Consider the following 25445-nt stretch of genomic DNA (forward strand, 5'->3'; position numbering starts at 1 on the left):
CCCCGCGTCAGGCTCTGCACTGACAGCGGGGAGCCCGCTTGGAATTCTCCCTCTCCTGCTCTCTCTGCCCTTTCCCAGCTTGCACGTGCATGCTCTCTCTCTCTTTCAAATAAATAAGTAAAAACTTAAAAAAAAAAAAAAAAAGAAAAAGAATGTTCCAGACCTGAAGCCATAAGACATCTTTAAGCAGAGAAGGTATACATTAAATGAGAAGTTGCAGAAATGAGCTGCTCCCACTGCCTGTTTGAGGTCATCACTACTGCCGGGACCCCGAAGCTGATCTGCCTACTTTGTCAGAACAGATTTCGCATGAGATCCTCTGGCCGGAAGGCCACTGCTGGCTAAGATGGCAGCTGAACAGTCCCTGTGGGAGATGTTTGCCTGGCCAAGAACCACGAAACACCAGAAGAAGCCTAGCACTGTGAAGTAAAAATAGGAGAACAACACGTTAGGAAGCAGAACAATGAGAAAGAAACTTTAAAAATAGGTCAATTTAATTTTCCTAGAGGACCAAGGATAGACTTCCATGCTTCCAAGAAACAGAGGTTATGAAATGGCCAACAGTAATTAAAATGAAAAATATGGTTGTTGAACAAGCTCATTGGATAGGTTATAGCAAACTGGATATAACTGTGAACAAATTAGTGGACTAAAATAGGGTGAGAAATTCTCTCAAAACTCAGCATCAAGAGATAAGAGTTTGAAACAAAGGTTGAGGCATTTAGGACCATGTAGAAGTTACAATATTTATCTAATAGGAGTTGCAAGAACTGAAAAAGTGCAAGCCCTTAAGTGTAAAGAGCCTACTACATGTCAAGAAGAATATATTTTAAAAGGAACAACACAAGACAACACCTATATACATCCCGGTGATAATGAAGAAGAGAAATTCCAAAGAGATACCAGAGAGAAAAGACTGATGGTCTACAAAAGAATGAGAATCCAGATAATATTAGATTTAATCTCTGGTTTTAAGAAAACAGTAGCACAGTGTCTTAAAGATGCTGAGAGAAAATAAATCAGAACCTAAATTCTGTTTCTGCCCACACTATCTTTCAACAGTGAGGGCACTCATAATAACATTTTTAGACTTGAAGGACTTTGACAGCCCTTTGCTGAAAGAACTAATTTAAAGATAGATACACTGCAGTAAGAAAAAAACAAAAAATGAACCAAGAAGGTAGCAATAGGATAAAAGAGAAAAGAAGAAACAGAGAAAGCAGGAAAACAATGTTAAATCTGAGTAAACATTGGTTGTAAAAGAGAAGATGACTTTTAGCAAGTTGTAACTTTAATCAGCAAAGATAGCAACATGGAATTTGTGCTTAGGTGGAGTGAAAAGGAAATAAAAGCATGCATAGGATTGCAGGAGGAGGATGATAAAATGTAATCAACTCTATAAGAAAATATGTGCATTAAAAATGTAAGGGCAGCTACTAGAATTCGATATAAAATCTAGACCCTTAGAAGGGAACAAAACGTAAGAGACTTAAATATGGAGAACAAACGGAGGGTTGCTGGAGGGGTTGTGGGAGAGGGGTATGGGCTGAATGGGTAAGGGGCATTAAGGAATCTACCCCTGAAATCATTGTTGTACCATATGCTAACTAACTTGGAGGTAAATTAAAAAAATAAATTAAATAAAAATTTTAAATCAAAAGAAAAAAAGAATAAATCAGTCATTCAAAGCAAAAAGAAAAAAAAAATCTAGACCCTTAAAACTATTAGAAGAAAAACTGTAACACACACAAACTGGAACAATCCAAAAGGAGACGTGAAAGTAGAAAAAAAGAAGACCGTGGTAAATACAAAGCACAAAATAAGTTGCTATGAATAAATTTAAACATACATATCAATAATTACAATAAATGAAAATGAATTAAACTCACCTACTTAAGAGGTAAAAACTCAGATTTAACAAAACAACAACAACAACAAAAAGCACACAGTATACTGTTTTAGGCAAGGATTCAAAAGTTGACAATAAAAGGACAAAAAAGGCAGTATAAAATATTAATATGAGACAAAACAAGGCAAACAACATTGGAAGGGACAAAATGGGAGTTCAAAATGCTACCAAAAGGTATAATTTACAAGAGTTGCTCTCAGTTGTGAGCCTATTTGTCTTGCTTTTAATAACTGCATGTCTATTTATGTATGTGTATAAATATATACATTTTGAAATTATTGTGGAGCCTTTCTCCATGGTGTCCCTCATTCTGCACTTGTGACCTTCAGTCTGTTCTAAGTATAGCAGTCACAACGATCCTATGAGACACCTCACATCCTTGCCCGTTCCACACACTCCTCCGGCTTCCCACCTCATTTGGGGTGAAGGCCCTACACCACCCAAGCTCTGCTGCCTCCTCTCTCCTCTTTGCTCCGCTCCCAGCACACTGTACTTCTTGCCATTCCTCCCGCTGACTCTGCTTGTGAAGCTTTTTCCTTCCAGTGTCCCCATGCCCCAGCCCCTCCTCTCCTTCTGGCCTTGCGTCAGAGTGGAGCATTCCCCGACCCCAGTGCAGTAAAAGTAGAAATCAACAACAGAAAGAAGAAATAACCTGTATACACATCTGGAGTTCTAAACTTGTGGGGTAAAGATAATGGATAATCAAAATTATCAAAATTAAATGACTGGAAAGCACATGTCTAAGCCTACGTCCTTAAATAATACACAAAGGAAGAATTATTATACCCTTAAGTATATAATTTAGCAAAAAATTATAGAAAATAAACAAAATGAGATTTCAACTCTGAAACTGAAAAAGTACAACTAATAAACCTAAAAAATATGACTAAAAGAACTTTATGCTGATGAATCAGAAGACCTAAATGAAACGGACAATTTTCTAGGAAAACAGATACTAACAAATTTAGTATAAAAGGTAGAAAATCTGAATAGGTTACAAACCAGTCATAAATATTGGAATGAGAATCACAGATCTACACACTAAAGAAAGCCTCAAGCTCAGACTGTTTTACAGGTGTTGTTCTCTCAAATCTTCAAGAAATCGATAATTTTCATTTTATACCTGCTATGGTGGAGCACAAGAAAATACTGGAACCCATCTAACCAATTTTACTAGGCCAGCATAACTTCCATCTACAAATAGGCACCAGAAAACACCAGAAAAGAAAACAATAAGCCATCCTTACTTAAGAATATAGATGCCCAAGGGGCATCTGAGTGGCTCAGTCGGTTGAGCTTCTGAATTCAGTTAAGGTCATGATCTCACAGTTCATGAGGTCGAACCCCGTGTGTGGCTCACTGCTGTCAGCACAGAGCCTGCTTCAGATCCTCTGTCCTCCCTGCCCCCGACCCCTCCCCTGCTCATGCTCTCTGTCTCAAAAATAAATAAATATGTTTTAAAAAGAATATAGATGCCCAAATCCTACATAAAAAAAATTAGTAGTGGCACCTGAAAGGCTCAGTTGGTTGAGCTTCCAACTCTTGTTTTTGGCTCAGGTCATGATCCCAGGGTCATGGGATCAAGACCCCCATTGGGCTCTGCACTGAACATGGAGCCTGCTTAGGATTCTCTTCTCTTCCTCTGTCCCTCTGCCCCTCTTCCCCACTTGTGTGTTCTCTCTCTCTCTAAAAAAAAAAAAAAAGTAATTTGATGCATGATGAGTAGCATTTATCTTGGAAGCACAAGAATAATTCAACTTCTGAAGTTCTGTCTGTTGCTCCAACTTAAAACTGCTGGCTTCAGCAACATGGTAGACTGAGCTAACTGTAGTCTCCCATCCCCAGTGACAGATAAGCATGTTGGATTAAATGTAACGACAACAAAACTAAAATGCAGAATTGAACTTGAATAAAAGAGAAATATCTGGCTATCAAAAATTAAACCCCAAATTGTGGTGACCCAAGGGGTTTCAGACTGGATACTGGATTTAGGCCAGTGGTTGGGGTTTCATGCCCCCATGGCATGGGAAATCTAACTTGGATCCATTCAAGATGAATAGAACTGATATTTTTGTAAAGGCTGGCACTTTAGAAGAGCAGCCTCCTTGAAAAAGAGGGACTAAAAATACTCCAGTGGCTGGAGAAGGTACAAATGGGACTCCCATACAAAAAGCAGTCTCTGCTAAAAGTGAACTCATTATTAAAAATTGCAAACTGAGTTATGAAATTATCACCAAGAGAAAAATAGGAGTTTTAGTGTGCCAACAACTTTAGAAAATTCTACATTTAAAAAGATAAAGAAGTACATTTAGGAAGAGTGACATTTTAGAACAGAACAAGCCAATATGAAAAAGAACTAAGTTGAGCTTCTAGAAATAAAAATATTAAGGTTCATTAGAGGTTAAATGGCAGAGTAGAGACAGCTACAGCAAAAATTAAGAAATGGGAAACAGATCTGAAGAAATTAACCAGGATACAGAATATTGAACACAGATACGGGGAAATGGAAAATGTGAAAGGCAATTAAAGGATAGAGCAAGAAGATCAACTTAGAATTCTGTACTTAACTGATCTATTCAAGAGCAAAGAAGAAAAAAGATCTATTTTTGCAAAGATTCTTAGTGGCTTTGCCCCCATAGACCATTGCTGAAGGAACAATAAAGTATATACTTTTGGGAAAAAATAGATTGAAGCAATAAGGAGGAAATGGGATACAAGAAGAGTTGGTAAATGTGGGTAAATGTAAATAAGCATCAGTGTAAAATAATAATAATAATCAACTAATTTTGGTGGGCTTGACATAAGATGCAGCTAGAGAACTAATCAACGATGACACGAATGTGGCTGAGGCATGAGTAGAGGGAAAGGATTTTAAGTTAACAGAGTGAGAGTACAGATGCTAATTAAGATTGTGGTAAGTGTTCATGTTAAAATAGTTAGTGGAGGTTCCTGGCTTGTCTGAGGATTTAATAGGCTTATGTTTCTGCTTGGATCCCCTCCGTGGTGGCTTGGAGCTCAGGATGATGGACTCAGAGAGAGTAATTTGAAGCGAACATGACAGAAATGGCCTCCGAGGCACCAATCCTGAGCTTTTTCCATTAGGCTGTTGTGCTCCCAAGTGTCAGGGCCTGTCAGCATGTGCCCTGAGCTGAGCTGAAGCCTGTGCTGTGCAAGCAATTAGCTTGAGGCTGATTGAAAATACCATCATCTGAGCTCAACAGCAGCAACAAAAATTGGGGGGGTGTCTTAGTGCCTGGTCCACAGTTATCTGAGGAAAGCAAGTTTTAGCCCTGGTGCAGGAGCATACAGGGCAGCAGTAACAGCGCAAGGCACTTCTCCCTCCCTAACTTGGAGTCTGCTTCTCAGTTGGAAACTCTGTGTCTCCATCCCTCAGCCAGGCTTCTCCTTCACGACCTCCATGCTGGTGCTTGGTGTCCCCAGTCTGTTGCTGACTGCTTGCAAGAAGAATGTCTCACTGTCCGGGGCCATCCCTCCTAATCTCTATGTGTTCTTTTCTCTGAGTGATTTTACCTGTTGAGAGGCTGTGTTATACTGTGAAAAGAATCAGACATGCCTAGTTTATATGAGCTTTAGTTTCTACACCTATAAAATTGAGACTGTTAACACCTAATTCATAAGACTGTTGGGAGGGTTAAATGAGCCTTACTTTGTGTGCAAAGCACCGTCAGGAACTTGACCCTACATTCTTTTTTTTAAATTTTTTAAAATTATTTTATTTTTGAGAGAGACATAGTGCAAGCTGGGGAGGGGCAGAGAGAGAGGAAGACACAGAATCTGAAGCACATTCCAGGCTCCAAGCTGTTAGTCCAGAGCCCGACACAGGGCTCAAACTCATGAACTGCGAGGTCATGGCCTGAGCCAAAGTTGGATGCTTAACTGACTGAGCCACTCAGACGCCCCGACATTACATTCTTAATAACCATTGCTTCTAGTTCAGGAAAAAAAACAAATAACAAAAAGCAACCACTAAAAAAGTGGACTCAAAGAGTATAATTGCCAGAAAAGGAAAACAAAATGAGAAAAAGAAAAAAACCTAAAAAGTAAGAAAAGATAAAGATGTAGGGAAAATAATGACATAAATAATAAACCAAGTGATATAATAAGGTATAGAAATAAGTAAAAGTATATTAGTAATCAGCAAATTAAATTTTCCAGATAAAAAGCAGCAGTTGTCAAATAGATATTTAAAAATTTTTTTTTTACATTTATTTATTTTTGAGAGACAGAGACAGAGCACAAGTGGGGGAGGGGCAGAGAGAAGGAGACACAGAATCCAAAGCAGGCTCCAGGCTCTGAGTTGTCAGCACAGAGCCCGACGAGGGGCTCGAACTCACAAACTGTGAGATCATGACCTGAGCCAAAGTCGGACGCTTAACCGACTAAGCCACCCAGGTGCCCCTTGTCAAATAGATACTTAAAAAAAAAAATTTTTTTTTAAGTTTATTTTGAGAGGAGAGAGAGAGAGAGTACGTGCATGCACAAGTAGGGGAAGGGCAGAGAGAAGGAGAGACAGAATCCCAAGCAGGCTCCAGGCCATCAGTGCAGAACCTGATGTGGGGCTCGAACTCAAAAACTGTGAGATCACGACCTGAACCAAGAGCCAAGATCAAGAGTCAGATGCTTAACTGACTGAGCCACCCAGGCGCCATTTGATAATAATCAAATGGTTATTATTATTTTTCTGTTTGAATTCATGCTGCTTATAAGAAACAGTAAACAAACAAACAGAAAGGTTGAATGTTAAGGATAAAAAAAGACATACCACGCAAAGTACCAACCAAGAGAAATTTAGTGAAACTATATTAATTTCAGAAAACAGATTTCAGGGCAAAAATTTTTACCAGAGAGGCTAAAATGGTACATTTTACACTATGCTTGATCACAATAAAGTTGTTTTTTGTTTTTTGTTTTTTTAACCAGAGCTAGATTGCCAAAGGTAAAGGATGCAGTTAACAATTCTCCACATGGGGCACGTGGGTGGCTCAGTTGGTTAAGCGTCCGACTTCGGCTCAGGTCATGATCTCACCATCTGTGGGTTTGAGCCCACATCAGGCTCTGTGCTGACAGCTCAGAGCCTGGAGCCTGCTTCGGATTCTGTATCCCCTCCACTCCTCTTTGGCCCTCCCCCACTCGTGCTCTGCCTTGCTCTGTCTCTCAAAAATAAATAAGTGTTAAAATTAAAAAGTTCTCCACAAATACACCTTTACTAATGTAGCTGTAAAATACATAAATAATAGAGGCACAATAAGAAGTTGAAAAATATGTTGTTAAAATGGGTAATTTTAACACACGTCCCTCAACAACTGTTAGAATCATTAGACAAAACACAGACCATAGGAAGTTTGAGTGTATCCATTAATTACACATTTTTTTCAAACACAAAAAAAATTGACCACATTAAGGAAGCCTCAAAAGAATTAGTATCACAGACTATATTCTGTGACTATAGTACATTTGACTTAAGAATCAGTAACGGAAAGATGACAAGAAAACTGGTACGTTGGTTTCTGAAAACTTAGTTGAAATGAACAAATTCCTAACACAATCCTTCTTACCAAAACTGGTTCAAAATGGAATAAAAACCCCAAATAGTGGTATAATCATTAAAGAATTTGAATTAGTAGCATAAAATCTTTACAAAGTAAACAACCAGGCCCAAATGACTTGACATGAGTTTCAACAAGCACTCAAAGAAAAGATGAATTCCAATATTATGTAACATTTCCCAGATTCCAGAAAAAATAATGAGCATTCCAGTTTCATTCTTGAGGCCAGAAGAACCTTGATACCAAAACCTCACAGGACAGCAAGAAAGGAAACTTATAAGATGTTTTCATGAACAGAAATAAAAGCCTAAACAAAATACTATGAAACTGATTCCAGCAGTGTGTACAAAAGATACTACAGCCTGATCACCCTGGTTTTATTCCAGCAATTAGAGATAAATTATTATTACGACCAAATTCATAGATTGATGGATTAAGTCCATATAATCATCTCAAAAGACTTATAGAGGACATTTAATAATACCCAATATCCATTGATAATTTAAATACACACACACACACACACACACACACACGTATACACACACACCCGAAAACAGTTTCAAAACAAAAAACCTTAGCAACCTAGAAATAGAAGGAACTTCCTTAACCTAATATAGGATATTTATAAAAACTGATAGTATCTATTATTTTTACTGGTGAAATGTTGAAATTATTTAAGATTGAAAACAAAACAAAGAGGCTTGCCATCACTGCTTCTGTTCAGCATTTTATCGGTAGTCCCATGCCGCATAATAAACAAGGAAAAGATGTTTGAATTGAAAGGAAACCAAATTGCCATTATTTGATGATGACTGTCAGTGTAGGAAGCCTGAAAGAATCTCCAGATAAATCAGTAGAACTAAAAACTTCTTTGTATCAAAGGACATAAACACAACATAATGAAAAGGCAAATGATGGAATGGGAGAAAATATTTGCAAATTGTATATCTGATTAGGGGTTCATATCCAGAATTTATAGAACTCCTGTAACTCAGCAACAAAAAACAAGCAACTCAATTGAAAAATAGGCTAAGGACTTGAATGGACATTTCTCAAAGATGATATAAAAATGGGTAGCAAGTGGCAGACAACCTCTCCTTTGCTGTCCAGCTTGCTGCTTCCTTGTGATGTATTCAATAAAACTTTTATTTCCTTAAAAAAATAAGTGGCTGGGGCACCTGGGTGGCTCAGCTGGTTAAGCGTCCGACTTCTCGGCTCGGGTCATGATCTCACAGTTTGTGAGTTCAAACCCTGCGTCAGGCTCTGTGCTGGCAGCTCAGAGCCTGGAGCCTGCTTCAGATTCTCTCTCTGCCCCTCTCCTGCTCATGCTCTGTCTCTCTCTGTCTCTCAAAAATAAATAAACTTTAAAAAAATAAATAAATGGCTAACAAGCATATGAAAAGATATATGACATCACTAATCATTAGGGAATTGCAAATCAAAACCACAATAAAATATTCCTCACATATATTAGGATGGTTAGTATTTAAAAAGAAGTGTTGGTGAGCGTGTAAGGAAATTGGGACCCACCTTTGGTGGAATGTAAAATGATGCAGCCACTATGGAAACCAGCATGAAGGTTCCTTAAAAAATTAAAAATAGAATTACCAATGATTCTACTTGTGGGTATATACCAAAAGAAAGCATAGTCTTGAGATACTTGTACACCCATGTTCGTAACAGCATTATTTACAATAGCTGAAACTTGGAAGCAACTCATGTGTCCATTGATGGATGAATGGGTATACAAAATGCAGTATATATGATGGAATATTTTTCAGCCTTGACAATGGGAGAAATTCTGATACATGCTCCAACATGGATGAACCTTGAAGACATTATTCTAAGTATCTGAAGCCAGTCACAAAAAGGCAAATACTGTAGGATTCCACTTATATGAGGTTATCTATAGTAATAGATAGATAGTAGAGAGTTCATAGGACCAAAAAGAAGACTGGTGATTGCCAGGGGCTCAGGGCAGGGGGAAATGAGGGGTTGTTTAATGAGTATAGAGTTTCAGATTGGCAGAATGAAAAAATTTTGGAGATTGTTTGCACAACCATGTGAATGTACTTTACTGGTAAACTGTACACTTTAAAATGGTTAATGTGGTGGGAAGCCTGGATGGCTCAGTTGGTTACACATCCAACTCTTGATTTCAGCTTAGGTCCTGATCCCGGGGTTGTAGGATCGAGCCTCTTGTCAGGCTCCATGCTGAGCGTAGAGCCTAGTTAAGATTCTTTGTTCCTCTCTCTCTCTTTTCCCCTCCTCCCTCCCCTGCTCTCACACTCTCTCTCTAAAATTAAAACCAAACCAAACAAAAACTTCCTAAAAAAATATGACTGTTAGTCAAAAACAAGTGAAGTAGGAGTTATTTGCAAGATCTAACTTCCATAGGTCTTCCACAAAAAAATATAAACAACTCTTACAAATCCATAAGAGAAAGGCAACCCTATGTAACACTACACCAAAGACAGGAGTAGGCATTTCACAGAGGAAGAAACCAACTGGCTTGTAAATATTGGAAAAGATGCTCAATCTTTTTGGCAGTCAGGGTTGCAAATTAAAATCATTTATCACCCATTAGATTGGCGAATGTTAAAATGTCTGACAATAACAAGGGTTAGCCAGAACGTGGAGATTTAGGAAGTCTCTCACACAGCTGATGGGAATGGAAATTAGTGTAACCACTATGTAAAAACAAGTGGCGAGTGCCTAGTAAAATTGAATGTGTATAACTCGATCCAGTAATTGCACTCTGATAAACTCTTACACATGGCTACCAGGAGACTTAGACAAGAAAGCTTATGGCAACACTGTGAGAGGGAAAAAATGGAAACAACCCAAGTGTTTATTAGCAGTGGAATGGATTATGATATAATTAAGCAATGACAGTCAGTTGGTGAAAAAATGAATGTGACATGTATCAATAGGGATGATTTGTAATGTCATTTTAAGCGAGAGCAGCAAGTTGTAGAAAAATATATCTATGTAAGTCTATATAGGTTTTAAACGTATTAAATCATGTATTTATGCATAATCACCAAAGTAGTAAAATCAAGGACATGATTAATACAAAATCCAGAATACAGGTTACCAGCAGAGGAGCAAGTGAGGTGGGAGGGGGCTCTTAGCCTAAGATCCCACAGCAAGGCTTCAAAGTGACAACCATATTTCGGTTTCTCAGGCACACTAGTGGGTAGGTGGGTATTTATTTTATAACTTTTTAAACTGCACATACACATTTTATACACTCTGATATAGACTTCTTTAATTGTACCCTGTAGTATTTTGAAGAAATGGTAGGAAATGTTTTGAAATTGACTAATGTGGATTAAGGTATCGAAAACGGACGAAGTTTGAAAATCATCACCTCAGAGTGTTTAGAAGAGGTTTACTTTTTTAGGTTAAGGCTTCTCCATGTATTTATCAGTTTTAGAGTCCAAGTGAGGGGAAAGGTACAGAGACAGAAAGTGGCATCTCTTGCAGAGTATTTTACACCAGGTGTGGAAGACACAAGTCCCTGCGCCTCGCCTGCCTTTCTTCCTTCCTCACTCCCTTCTTCACCTCTATAAATATTTGGTGACTGACTGCCAAGTCCTGGGCATTGTCCTACAGGTCCGGGAGCCTGAGAGGTAATGTCCCTATCTTGGTGCTTAAAGCCGTTTTTGGATTCATGCTTACAGGCTTTATTAATCTTAGCCTCCTAAACTAACTAGATAGCAAAATTCACTTCAGGTCCATATCATAATTTATCTTTGTAAGGAAGTCATTTATTTACATATTTAGACAACCTAACTGAATGCATGTCTTTAAAATTTTCGGAGTAAGGGCGCCAGGCTGGCTCAGTCAGTAGAGCATGCAACTCTTGATCTCAGGGTCGTGAGTTCAAGCCCTACGTTGGGTGTGGAGCTTACTTAAAATAATAAACAAATAAATAACATTTTCAGAGTAATATATCCTCTTTGGTTCGGTCCTAGCCCTTAGTTAATATTGTAATTCCTGAATATGTATATTTATTCTCAGTCTTTTTCCCTTTCCATACATGTCAAAACTCATGATATGTTCTAATCATTTAGAATTGACTTTGATGTATTAATTTTACCTCCCTATCTATATTTTTGAGACTCAAAGTTGGATCTGATCTTAAGCCTTGACTTTAAAGCAGTATTTTCAAATGAATTACAAGCACACTACTAGAGATTATTAGGTGGTACAGAGGGAGCCATTTTTTATTTTAATAGTTAGTGGTTATTTTAATGTTCATTATAAAATATACATGTGAAACCTGTGATTTCATGGTTGTTTTTGCTCAGGATGCAGCTAAAGCAGTCTATATGATAATCCATCTCACAGACTACACGAATTAATGGCCCATGGGGTTCTCAGACAGCAAAATATCATGAAATTAATACATGGATCACAGATGTAGTGTTTAGTTGTAAAGGTGAATTAAGGTATTCTCTGATGTCCTCTCTCTCCTACTTGTGTTGTAACTCAAGAAATAAGTTTATATGGTTTGATCAGGAAAAAGCAGTCTAGAAAATTCATCTAGGCCAGTTGTTCAAATAACATATTCCATTATGGAACAGATCCTGGAACTATACACATGATTAACATGTAGATCCTACCTTTCAGGAGCACCAGTTTCACAGAAATAGGCACATGAATTAAAAAGTGCATGATAGCATCGTTAGCATAACAGTGGAAATTTGTGCACAGTAAGTGGGTAGCTTGGAAAGGTGGTCTCTGGCTTATGAAACTGTGAGAAAAGTCTGCCCGGAGCAAGACTTGCAAGCAGTCTTGAGAGATGAGCAGAAAATTTACAGAAAAATAGACTGGCAAAAGGTGATCTCAGAAAGGCACACGCCAAGGTACAGAGACCTAAGAGAACACGGTGTTTGGGGCTAACTGAGCAGCTTGTCATTTATGCTAGTGTGAGGAGAGGCGGGAGCCAGGTAGGAAAGCTTTTATGTGGAATGTGATGGTGGGTACTTAGATCTTACTCTATAAGTGATTAGGAGTCTTTGAAAGATGTTAAACAGAGAAGTGACGTGAGGTCTGGGGACAGTGTAGAAGTCAGAGGGGAGGATCAAGTCACATTTCAACCTGTTGGGCAAAGGGGAAATGGAGAGCACTTAGGGGGGATTTTCAGGTTTTTGCTTTGTTTAGCTTCATACGCTTTTTAGGAAATACTACATTTAGGCTTTGCTCAGAATTTAATGTGTTGAAGGGGTTAGTGGTAGGTGATTTGGAGCCAATATATGAAGTTTCTGAAGAAATTGGTATTATTTAGTCCGTGTTATAAACAAGGTGTTAATTAACTTTCCCTTCATAGTCTTAAAGGCAAAGAGTTTTGCTTATTTTGTGTTAAATACGTGCAAGTAGCATATAAAAAGTTAAGTGGAGATGTGATATCGATAAGGCACATGGCTGCAAACAAGTTCTGTTTTTCAATTGGAGTGCTACATATGGTAATATGTTGCAGAGGGAGTAGAATGAAATATTTACACCTTTTTGCAGTTAACATCCTGCCAAGAAAATTTCAGACAAATGTGTTATTTAAAGGGAATTGGGTGGGCAATAAAATCAATATATGAAGAGCTTCCTTTATATATGAGTTTCCAATGTGAATGTTCTGAATAATTTAATTGTGGCATATTGTTTACTAGTGTGTATATTTACTGATACATCTTAGACTTGATAGTCTTTGGATTTGGTGTGTGTGGTTCTACCTTACAGAGAAATGTATTAGTATGCCAACTTATTCTTGTACCTTCCGCATATCTGAATTTACAGTCACGGGTCTGATGCTGACTGCCTGTCTATGTGAGGGCACTCATCTGTGTCTGTATACATAGCCAGACCCTTAGCACCAAATGTTCTGCCTCACGTTTATTTTGGGAATATTCTCTTAATAGGCATGTTTTGGGATGTGACTTCGTCAGCTAATTTGCTAACATTCAAAAGCCACGAGCTCTCAGCATTATCTTAGCCTTTTAGTATTTTAGTCCACCAAAAATTTCTGACTCTGATTGGGAAATTAACTGTAACATCTTACCAAAAATGATCCAGAAGCATCAGAAGAGAGAGTTCATGCAAAGGGCACAGAGAGATGTTCAAAAGGAAAGTTAACGTTAACTTTATAGTCTGACTGCATGGTAGAAATGAGGGAGTAAGTATAGAAATGAAGGACCACAAATGACCTTGGGACAACTGTAGGTCCCATTCTGTAAGGCCCGGTAAGGTTGATTATAATGCAACTTAGCTTGTATTTAAAAGATATTTTCTTTAGTTCTTGTCACCAAGTTCTTTGGAAATTCCTTTTCATTATTTTGAAGATTTAATTTCTTATTTCCTTATTTTCTACTTTGACACAGAAATCCCCTGCAAAGAAGCTGAGCCATGCAATTAGTAAATCTTTGGGGTGTGTACCCACCAGAGAACCCCCACATCCTGTTTTTCCTGAGCAACCAGAGAAACCACTTGACCTTGCAAATATAGTGTAAGTATACACCTGGATATGGGTATGGATTATACTGAAATGGAGACCTTGCTGAATTCTTTTGGATCACAGCCAACTTACCTAACATGAACATTTAACCTTCTGGTTTTTACTTTACTTTTGGGGAGCTTAAGACTTCAAGATTTTGGGGCTCCTGGGTGGCTCAGTCGGTTGAGTGTCCGACTTCGGCTCAGGTCATGATCTCACAGCTCGTGAGTTTGAGCCCCGCGTTGGGCTCTGTGCTGGCAGCTCAGAGCCTGGAGCCTGTTTCAGATTCTGTATCTCCCTCTCTCTTTCCCCCTCCCCTGCTCATGCTCTGTCTCTCTCTGTCTCAAAAATAAATAAACGTTAAAATTAAAAAAAAAAAAAATTAAAAAAAAAAGACTTAAAGGTTTCATTTATTTAAATCACCATAAATATTTACATGGAAGCATATAGCTCCTGAGCCCTGAAGTCTAAGTGATAATGATCACAAACAGAAACGTTAATTAATATATTGAAGAGTAATTATTGAACTGGTTTTAGCAAGGTTACCTTTTGTTGTTAGCGTGTTCTTCCTTAAATCAGCGGTAGTGATAATTTCTTCTCTATGGCTGTAATGCCCACAGAGGTGTTTAAAACTGGTTCAGACAACATGGAAATGAAATTCAACTTAATTTGTTGGTTTTTTTAGTTTTATTTTTTGTATTGAGAGAAAATTAGGAAACACAAGATTGTATTCTGTAAATAAAACTGGTGTTTTATTTTTACTTTCTTTGAATATTCATGCTAAATGAAAGAAAGCCAGACAGGATCAAAAAAGAGAAGTAGAGAAAGAGGAAGAGTAAGGAAGAGGAGAAACAATGAAACTTTAAGATTCAGCCTCTAAACTGGTTTCTTCACTTTGAATTAAATGGTGATGTTATGTGTCCTCCTGGATAAAGTCAGTAGGCTTTTGATCATTAGTCTTTCTTGGGTGTCGAGAAGTTTTTCTGTTGGAATAGACATCTGTTTTCTTTAACCTCCTTAAAAAAGCAGTTAGGGTTCTTGATCTTTTATTTTCTTTCTCATTCAATAATCTGAAAAACTTCTTTTAAAATGATACATACCTATAGATTAAAAATTTTAGAATACAGAAGAGCATAAAATGAAATGCAGCACATTCTCCCACACTTCGTTGTGTGTTGTCTGGCTTTTAGATTTGCTGGCGGATACCTCGATATCTCTGATGTATTCAGAGCCCCATTTTTTGACTTCCCAATTTTGGACACTGTTGAATTCCTTCTGTTGTGTAAGGAACCAGTCTCACTTGTAACTCTACGTATCAACCCATCCCAGTTTCTCATAATTATATTACCATTTTTAAAGTTGATTACCTGTTATTTTATTTTACTTTTACCTTTGTAATTTTAAATACTAATCCTAAACCTCTATATCTTGTAACTTCTTTTGACTTGCACTGTGTGAACTGAGGAAATTAGTACCTTCTCTCTACTTCTCCCTTTTTGCCTCCTGACTTCTGTCATCTATCTTTTGTGTTGTCAATGCTGATATTTCTGTTCTCTTCAGTGACCATAGCTAAGTCTTCTGAGATTCATTAAGGGTCAAATCTAAAAGTTGAAAACCCGACAGCAGCACTTACAGTTCATGTTCATTGCAGACTCAGTGCGCTTCGGTTCTGTGAACTCTTCCTCATGGTGCCGGCGCCCCCGTCCCTGTGCAGGTACCTCCCGTCAGGGTGCAGGGGGGTCGTCTCCCGTACACACCACTGATTGCTCAAAATCAGGCCTGTTGACTTTATAACTGGATTGACTTTCTTGTACTGTTTTTTTGCTCGTCTTTTGGTTTCTTCTTCTTGCTGGGAAAAAAATAGATACTTTTGTTTCCCACTGTGTTCCATAGTGAATTTTACCTATTGCTTGTAATCCACTTTTTGATTAAACTTTTCAACCTTTCCCCTTTTTGGTTAGTGTTTGTTACATTTTTTGATTAAAAAAAAATTTCTTTTGCTCCTCCAGTATTGTAGTGGTTTTCTCATTCTCTCTCTCTCTCTCTCTCTCTCGCTCTCTCTCTCTCTTAGTTTTGAAGATGTCCCTTTCACTAATGTTTTTAGTTTATGTAGAATGGACTTTTGTGGTATAGAATATCCAGTTCTCTTTCTCTCTCTCTCTTTGCATTTGAATAATAACTTGTGTCAGGGCAATTTATTGGGTGATCAGTCATTTCTCCACTGACCTACATTGCCACGGTTGTCATAAATGAAGTGTCCAAATGTGCATGGTCTGGTTTTGGACTCTCCTGTTCCTTTGGTCAAATTGTCCATCCTTATACCAACATCATGCTATCTTAATTACTATAAGGAATTAAGTAATTCTTTTTAGAATGTCTTGTATATTTTTTTGCCCTTTGCTCTTTCATATAAATTGTATTGACAGTTTATTGAGTCCCTCATAAAATTTTGTTGGGATTTTGACCTGAGATTCATGAAATCTAAAAATCAAATAGAGGAGAATTGACATCTTTATAGTATTAAGTCTTCCATGTCATGAATTTGTTATATCTTTGCATTTATTTAAATATCATTTTGTGCTGAGGTATCTGGGTGGCTCAGTGGGTTAAGCATCCAACTCCTGATTTCAGCTCAGGTCATGGTCTCATGGTTGTTAGATCAAGCACCACATCGGGCTTTCTCCCTCTCTCTCTGCCCCCTCCCCACTTGCCCACTCATTTTCTCTCTCTCTCTCTCTCAAAATAAATATTAAAAAAGTAAATATTAGTTTGTGCCTTTCATTAAAACTTCATAGTTTTCCCCAGAAAGTTATTATATATGATAGATTAATTCTTAGGTACTTAAAAAAACCTTTTTTATGTTTATTGTTTTTGAGAGAGAGACAGAGTACGAGCAGGGGAGGGGCAGAGAGAGAGGGAGACGGAATCCGAAGCAGCCTCCAGGCTCTGAGCTGTCAGCACAAAGCCCGATGCAGAGCTCGAACTCACAAACTTTGAGATCATGACCTGAGCCAAAGTCGGACACTTAACCGACTGAGCCACACAGGCACCCTGATTCTTTGGTACTTTTAAAAATTCTTCTGTATATTTGTTGCTGTTGCAAATGGTGTCCTTTTTTCTACAGGTTTTTTTGAGATATAATTTACATATGATAAAGGTACCCACTTCAAGTGTACAATTGAATGAGTTTTGTCAAATGTATACACAGTCATGCAAATGGTATCTTTATTGAATTATGTTTCTTAACAGTGTGTTACTGGTATGTGGAAATGCAAATTGTTTCTGTATTTGAATCCACTATCTAGTCATCTTGCCCAATTTGCTTATTAATTTTAGTAATTTGCACTCAGATTTTTTTGGATTTTCTAAAATAATTATATCACCTGCAAATAATGATAGTTTTATTTCTTCCCTCCCATTCCTTGTACTTTTATTTTTATTTTTTTAATCTTTATTTATTTTTGAGAGAAAGAGAGAGAGGCAGTGGGAGCGGGGGAAAAACAGAGGGAGAGAGGGAGACACAGAATCTGAAGCAGGCTCCAGGCTCCGAACCGTCAGCACAGAGCCCAACACAGAGCTTGAACTCACGAACCGCAAGTTCATGACCTGAGCCGAAGTCGGACACTTAACCGACTGAGCCACCCAGGCACCCCTCACTCCTTGTGCTTTTAAATATTAATCATCTGGTTTTTTTCTTTTGGTCTTCTTAAGTTGGCTAGAGCCTCCAGTGCAATATTAAAGCAGTTTTTTTTTTTTTTTTAACATTTATTTATTATAGAGAGACAGAGCATAGGAGGGGCAGAGAGGAAGGGAGACACAGAATCCGAAACAGGCTCCTGGCTCTGAGTTGTCAGCACAGAGCCTGAAGCGGGGCTCCAACTCACAAACCGTGAGATCATGACCTGAGCCAAAGCCAGACGCTTAACCGACTGAGCCACCCAGGCACCCCTCCAGTGCAATATTAAATAAAAGTGGTTTAGTAGGCATTCTTGTATCGTTGCTGATCCCAAAGAGATGGCTTTCAGCATTTATTCGTATGTTATTTGATGTAGGTTTTATAGAAGAAATTGTTTATCAGGTAAAAGAGATTCTCTTGTATGCCTAGTTTGCTAAGAGTGCTTTTTTTGTGGGGGGGGGGTCATGAATGAATGTTATCAAAGGTTTTTCTGCATTGACATGATCATATGAGTTTCTTTATTAATGTAGTGAATTACATTGTTTTTTAAACAACCATATATTCCTGAAATAAATACAAGTTGACTCTTCTTTTAATATATTGCTAGATTTCATTTGCTAATATTTTATTTAGACTTTGCCTATGTTTAGGAGTTCCAATTGTCCTGTAATTTCCCGGGGTTTTTTTGTTTGTTTATTGTTGTTTTGTTTTATTTTTAGGACAAAGTTTTCCCAGTGCGCTATCTTCAAAAAGCTGAAGAGCATTCTCTCTTTTTATATTTTTTGGAAGAGCTTTTCTAAAATTGAAATTATGTACTTGCTCCTTCAATATTTGGTACAACTCACCAGTGATGCTATCTCTGCCAAAAGCCTTAGTGGGAAAATTTTTAACTGTGAATTCCATTTTTAAAAGCAATTATAAGACTTCATTTTTTATTTCTTTTTGAGTCACTCTAGAACATTTTATATTTGTAGGAATTTGTCAATTTCATTTGCATTTTCAAAGTTATTGGGACAAAATTCGTGACGTTTTATCTACAGTATGTGCGCTAATGTCCCCTTTTTCATTCCTACTCTCACATAATTATAGTTTTTCTCTCTTTTTTTTTCCCTCCTGAACAAATCTTGCCATAGGTTTGTCCCATCTAGTGGGCTTTAAGAGGACCAACTTTTGGTGTTGACGATTCTCTTATTGTATGCATTGTATTTTTGAATATTATTTGTTTCTACTCTTTATTATCTCCTTTGTTACAATTTCTTCGGGTTTATCTTGCTACTCTTTTTTTTAACTTCTTTAAAGATACGGTTAGCGTATTCATTTCAGGTTTTCCCCCTCCTTATATAAGCATTTAAGGCTGTGAATTTCTCTAAGTAGTCCCTGAGTAGTGTCCAAGTTTTCTTATGTAATTTTTTTTTATTGTTCTTTGAAAAGTATACTTTCCTAATTTCCAAACATGTGAGGATTGTCTAGTTTCCTTTTTGTTATTAATTTTTAGTTTAATTTAATTTTGGTCTAAAAAGCGGTCTGCACTGTTCAGTTCTTTCAAATTTGTTGAGACAGGCTTATATGTAGTATATGATCCAGTTTTTATTATACTCTTAGTAAGCATGAAAACATTTATTCTATGCTTGTTTGGGTTTAGAGCTCATAGTGAATGAATGTACATCAGGTCAGGTTTGTTAATCATGTTGCTCATATCTTCAAAACTATACATATTTCACTAGGAAGTTGAAAATTTGTTCTTACCTAGTAACTATTTATTCCTAATAATTCTGTATGTTCTCAAGTCTATTTTATCCGCTACACCTCTTTTAATATCTTCTGCTATATTTGCATAGCATAACTTTCCGCACCTTTATACATTCAACCTTTCTGTGTCCTTAGGTGTTCCGCATGCTTCTTGTAAATTAAGAGCTGGATTAAAAAATGTCATCTGACAACCTGTCTTAACTGGCGAGTTTTTTCCATTTAAATTTATTATTATAATATTATTATTATTATAGTTAGTCATTATAAGTAAAATTGGCTTTCATTATTACAGTTAAAAGTATTACACCATGGTAATTGGATTTTTTTCTCCTCTCTTATTTTGTGCTATTTGTAATATTTAAAAAATTCCCCTTTATTTGCATATCTCACTCTGGTCACCCTTTCCCCAGGAGTAATCATTCTAATTAGAATGCTCATTGTATATCTTTCTCCCAGTACATGTTCTTGAAAACTACGTAGTGTTTTGTACGTCCTTTTAAAAAATTTATGTAAAGTGGCCCTATGCAGATTATACCTATTCGTTCTCCCTGTGATGGACATTCAGTTGCCTCCACGTAAAATGCTGCGGTAAAGACCTCAGATGTTTTTTCCCAGTGGAACAGGGTAAGACTTTCTTTAAACCTAGGGTACAGTTATTGGGTCAAAGGTTGTGTGTATCCTGACCAGAGGAAGTGTGTTGGGGAATCCAGTAGTTTAGTGTGTTCTTTCAGTTAATCTCTCGCATCTGAATTCAGGCCCCACATGGCCATCTCTACCTGGTGTGCCTGGGTTCAGAGACTTTCTGGTCAGTTTCACTAGAGAATAACCTCTAGCTGTTTTACCAGGCCTAGAAAAAAGTAGTCATTTGGTTGTGTGGTATTGGGGACTGGGGTGCTCTGCTTTGAGGGGGACCTTAAACCAAACCTCTAATTTTTAATGCAGCCACTCTCCCTTCTTTCAGAGGCACCTGGCATCTCTAATTATTGAACGTTCCTGGTCTTCTGTGGCTCAGGAGAACGTTCACCTCAGGTTTCTTCTCTCTATATTAAAAAAGCCCTCCTCGGGGCGCCTGGGTGGCTCAGTCGGTTAAGCGGCCGACTTCGGCTCAGGTCATGATCTCGCGGTCCGCGAGTTCGAGCCCCGCGTCGGGCTCTGTGCTGACAGCTCAGAGCCTGGAGCCTGTTTCAGATTCTGTGTCTCCCTCTCTCTGACCCTCCCCCGTTCATGCTCTGTCTCTCTCTGTCTCAAAAATAAATAAACGTTAAAAAAAAAAATTAAAAAAAAAAAGCCTTCCTCATCTCTGGTTTCTGTTAGAAACTTAAGTATGAATTCAGTTTAGGACTGAGGGCTAAGAATCTGAACCTTTAATATTTCTTATTGATTCTTATCATTTTATTATGTTTACCTCGGATCCTTTTTTTAAAAATTTTTAATGTTTATTTATTTTTGAGAGAGAGAGAGAGAGAGAGTGTGTGAGTGGGAGAGGGGCAGAGAGAAAAGGAGACACAGAATCCGAAGCAGGCTCCAGGTTCGAGCTGTCAGCACAGAGCCCAACGCAGGGCTAGAACTCGCAACGCGTAAGATCATGACCTGAGCTGAAGTTGGACACTTAACCCACTGAGCCCCCCAGGCGCCCCAGATCTTTCTTGTTGTTGTTGTTATTAAGACTTTATAGATAAAGTTGTGGTTTCCTGTGTTTTTCCTAATCCCATTACCCTTTCTCTCTCCCATAGAGTAGCCCCTAACATTTATTTGGTATTTATCACTCTATACATATTCTTACACTTTTACCAGATGTTCATGCATCCATAAAATAGCATTATAAAACTTTATATAAGTGGTTATGTTCTACATATCCTTTTGTATGTTTATTTATTAAATAGTATGTTTTTGAGATTTATTGAGAATCTCAAATGACATTCCACCGAATGACTATACAATAAATAATCCATTCTCCTGTTGACAGACATTGAGGTTGTTCCTAGTTTTTCACCACAATCTACAGTACTGGTGTGAGCATTCTTATACAGAGAATTTCTCTAAGGTATGAGTGGAACCACAGGGTCCTAAGATACGAATATCACATAATCAGGATAGATTAGGTGATCATGCAGTGGAAAATTAACCCTCAAATCTCATAGTTTAATGCATGGATGTTTATTTGTCACTCACACGAAGTCCCATGTGGATGGGAAGGACTCTAGAGCAGCTGAACTATGGACAGTGGCTAATGGTTTAGGCTGCTTCAATTTTTGGCTCCACTATCTTAACATGAGGCCTTATTGATCCCTGCAGCAGGGAAAGGAGCTTATCGGGAACTCATACCCATCTTCCTGTGCTTTGGTTCAGAAGTGACACATGTGGGGTGCCTAGGTGACTCAGTTGGTTAAGTGTCTGACTTCAGCTCAGGTCATGATCTCACGGTTTGTGAGTTTGAGCCCCACATCAGGCTATGTGCTGTCAGCACGGAGCCCACTTCTGATCCTTTTCCCCCCTCTCTCTGCCCCTCACATGCTCACTCTCTCTCAAAGATAAATAAACATTAAAAAAAAAGGGGAGGGGTGCACCTGGGTGGCTCAGTTGGTTAAGTGTCCAGCTTCGGCCCAGGTCATGATCTCACAGTCTGTGAGTTCAAGCCTCTCATCGGGCTCTGTGCTGTCAGCTCAGAGCCTGGAGCCTGCTTTGAATTCTGTGTCTCCCTCTCTCTCTGCCCCTCCCCCACTCATGCACGTGCACACGGTCTCTCTCTCTCTCTCTCTCTCTCTCAAAAATAAAAAAAAACATTAAAAAAAATTTTTTTTAATAAATAAAAAATAAAAGACGGGACATGCTAGAAAGTCTAACCTTATCAAGATGGATCTTAGTGTAGAGAATAATGTTTCTTACTAAACTTTTTAAAGATCAAATTTGTTATTTTTGTTTGTTTGTTTCTGGCTTCCATTTCATATTTTACATTAATGTGCTCCTCTCAAAATTAAAAGAATATCTGTGTCTATAAAAAAATTCTTATTTCTGGATTTTTTTTCTTTTTTTGTTGTTGTCAGATAAAAGATAAGAATTTAAGGGTTTTCTAGGGCACCTGAGTGGCTCAGTTGGTTAAGCATATGCCTCTTGATTTCAGCTCAGGTCATGATCTCACAATTGGTGGGATTGAGCCCCACATCAGGCTTCATGCTCATGACAAGGAGCCTGCTTGAGATGCTTTGTCTCTCTCTCTCTCTCTCTCTCTCTCTGCCCCTCTCTCTCTTTCTGTCCCTCTGTGTCTTAAAATAAATAAACTTCAAAAAAAATAATTTAAGGGTTTTTCTTTCCCAAAATGGATAGCCATTAGTCCCAACTCCATTATTTTCCTGATTTGTTGCAGTTTTAATTTTGCTTTTCTTTTAGCAACTGATACTCACCTTAACACCCTGAGAAATAATATAAATCACATCTGTGTCTATATTTGTAAAATAATTCTCTAGCAAGATGCCTTTACCTTATGGCTTGTCTTTATCTTACTGGCACGTTAAGAAAAGCTTTTGTGAAGAATAACATTTTTGCTGAAGCCTAAAAGATGAATGGGGATTAGCCATGTTGGAGGTCAGTGGAGGAACATTCACAGCAGAGGGGGAACAGTAGGACAGAAGAGAGGGAAAGGCTGCAGAGGTGGGCAGAATCCAGCTGAGATTTTGGACGTGATACTAAATTGGAGAGTTTTAGGTAGGACAGAGATATATTTGCATTTTGCATTTGTAAAAGTCACTGCCTGCATGGAAATAGGAGAGTAGGACAAGAGTGAAAAAGAAGAGGCCAGCTAGGAGGTTTTTTTCATAGGCCAGATGAGAGATGATGGTGGTTTGGATTCTCATGGTGATAGTGAGAAAAGTTTGTGAACACATAAAGAATTTAAGGTTTTACTATTATTGGACACCTAGAAATAAAATTAAAACCCCAATGGAAATGTGGGACAGGAATTGAAGTTAAGTATGAGATAAAGTATATTTTAATGTTAATTGCTTACATTTCATGTTAGATGTAGAGATTTATCCAGATCCTCATAAATTCAGGACTCGATTGTTGTTGATATTTGTTGAGCACACATAGTATTCCAAGCCCTTTGCTCACCTTTCCTATATACATCATTTCATTTAACTCCTATAGCAACCTTTGCAGTATAAGTATCATTAACCATTAATGGGTCAGGAAATGGTATTGGTGAGTTTCAATGACCTGTCTAAGATCACACAGCTCAAAATGATGGAGTTGGGACTGGAGTCCACACCCAGCCTCTTTCCATCACACCTCACTTTCCTAACAGGCAGACCCAGTAAGAAATTTTTACCCTGGAAACATACAGTCATCAGACCATTGTTTGAGCCCTACGGTTAGTTTTAGAGTGAAGAGAGAACATTGAATAGCTGTATGTTGGTTGACTGAAAAATAGAAGGGAGGCAGTGTGGTATGATAGAAGAAAAACTAGATTAAAAATGGAGACATCAGGTGCACCTGGGTGGCTCAGTCAGTTGAGTGTCTGACTTTGGCTCAGGTCATGATCTCATGGTTCGTGGGTTCGAGCCCCATGTCAAGCTTTGTACTGGCAGTGCAAAGCCTGCTTCAGATTCTGTGTCTCCCTCTCTCTGCCCCTCCCCACTCACTCGTGCACTTGCCTTCGCTCTCTTTCAAAGATAAACATTAAAGAAAACATAGAGATATCAGTTTGCTTTACTGTAAAGTGGTAATAGTAATAATTATCTCAGGATATTGTTTAAGGTTAATGTCTTTGAAAGTACTTCTAAGAGGTTAGGATGCTGTAATACTGTATTCTAAACTTTTAAAGTCTTTTCCTCAGAATTAAGTAAATCATATCACAAAAATGTAAATAAACTCCAGAAAAGCTGGGACTTTGTCTGATGCTTCGCTGAGTTCCCAATGCCTAGAATAGTGCCTGGTGCGTAGTCAGCACTTCAAATGCATTGAATGAATGAATGACACTAAAATGATTTATCTAAACAGATACCTCCCTCACCCCCTCCCCTCTTTATGTTTGTTTCTTCAGAAAATAGTACAGGTCACGTACCTACAGTAAGTCTCCACTAGATGTCAGGCATATTTCCTTGATTGGCTTATTGTGGGTTTTTTTTTTTTCCTGGAGTTGAAAATATTAAGTAAACAAGGTTTTTCAAATAAACCTCAAACAAAACCAGTTCACTTATCATCCGTACTCTAGCAACTTTTCTTACTTGTAAGTCTCTCAGAGAAATTAGGTATTTCCTTTGGCCAAAACATCTTTATAAAACTTCTGATTCTTGATGTCTGATAGACTTTCTGCTAGCCTAATTCAAGCAATTTGCTGTTGCTTAAGATCTAATTATCTAAACACACAGTCCTTATACCTAATTTCTTTAATTAGCGGTTAATCACTATTACATTGCAGTTTATGGTTATTTATTTCTGAGAGAAAGCAAAACTTCCTGGTGTTGTCTTAGTGTATGTATTCCTCTGAATTTCGTCAGGGAAGAGCATGACCAGTGTCCCACTGGACACACCTGTGACTGATGTGTTCTCTTAAACAGGGATTGGCAAGCTACAGCCTGCAGATTAGACTTAATCTTAATAGGTTAGACTTAACCTATTGGCTGTCTTTGTGTGGCCCATGATCTAACAGTGGTTTTTATATTTTTAAATAACTGGAGAGAGAAAAAATAATATTTTGTGAAATAAATAGAAAAGTAACATCATGTGGAAATTATATGAAATTCAAATTACATTGTCCATAAATAAGTTTTTTGGGACAGTCCACACTTACTCCTTTACACATAGTCTTTGTCTGCTTTTGGGCTGCAGTGGCAAAATTGAATCTTTGTAACTAAGGTTGAATGACCCTCAAAACCTAAAATATTGTACAGCCTAGGAAATATAGTCGGTGGTACCTGTAATAGCAATGTGTGGTGACAGATGGTAGCTACATAGTGATGGGCATAGCATAACATACAGACCTGTCCAGTCACTATGCCATATACGTGAAACTGACCGACTGAGCCACCCAGGCACCCCGCAGTCTTTTTC

The 25445-nt window shown here is 37.9% G+C and overlaps 1 protein-coding gene across 8 annotated transcripts in view; it reads left to right on the plus strand.

The window, feature by feature from the left end:
* Window positions 1–25445, plus strand: part of DTNB (dystrobrevin beta) — a 240764-nt gene that overhangs the window by 109182 nt on the left and 106137 nt on the right. For all 8 annotated transcript variants that reach the window (XR_006960167.1, XR_006960169.1, XM_047068473.1 and 5 more), the window contains one exon: window positions 13860–13984. Coding sequence is in view for 6 of the 8 variants with exons in the window: in XM_047068473.1 (XP_046924429.1) it covers window positions 13860–13984 (125 nt within the window). In the remaining 2 variants the exon portion in view is untranslated. The remainder of the gene's footprint in view (window positions 1–13859; window positions 13985–25445) is intronic.

Source organism: Lynx rufus, unplaced genomic scaffold (genome assembly GCF_022079265.1).
Source record: "Lynx rufus isolate CCGP_SWC_20201006 ecotype Redwood Valley unplaced genomic scaffold, mLynRuf1.p SCAF_8, whole genome shotgun sequence".
NCBI lineage: Eukaryota > Metazoa > Chordata > Mammalia > Carnivora > Felidae > Lynx > Lynx rufus.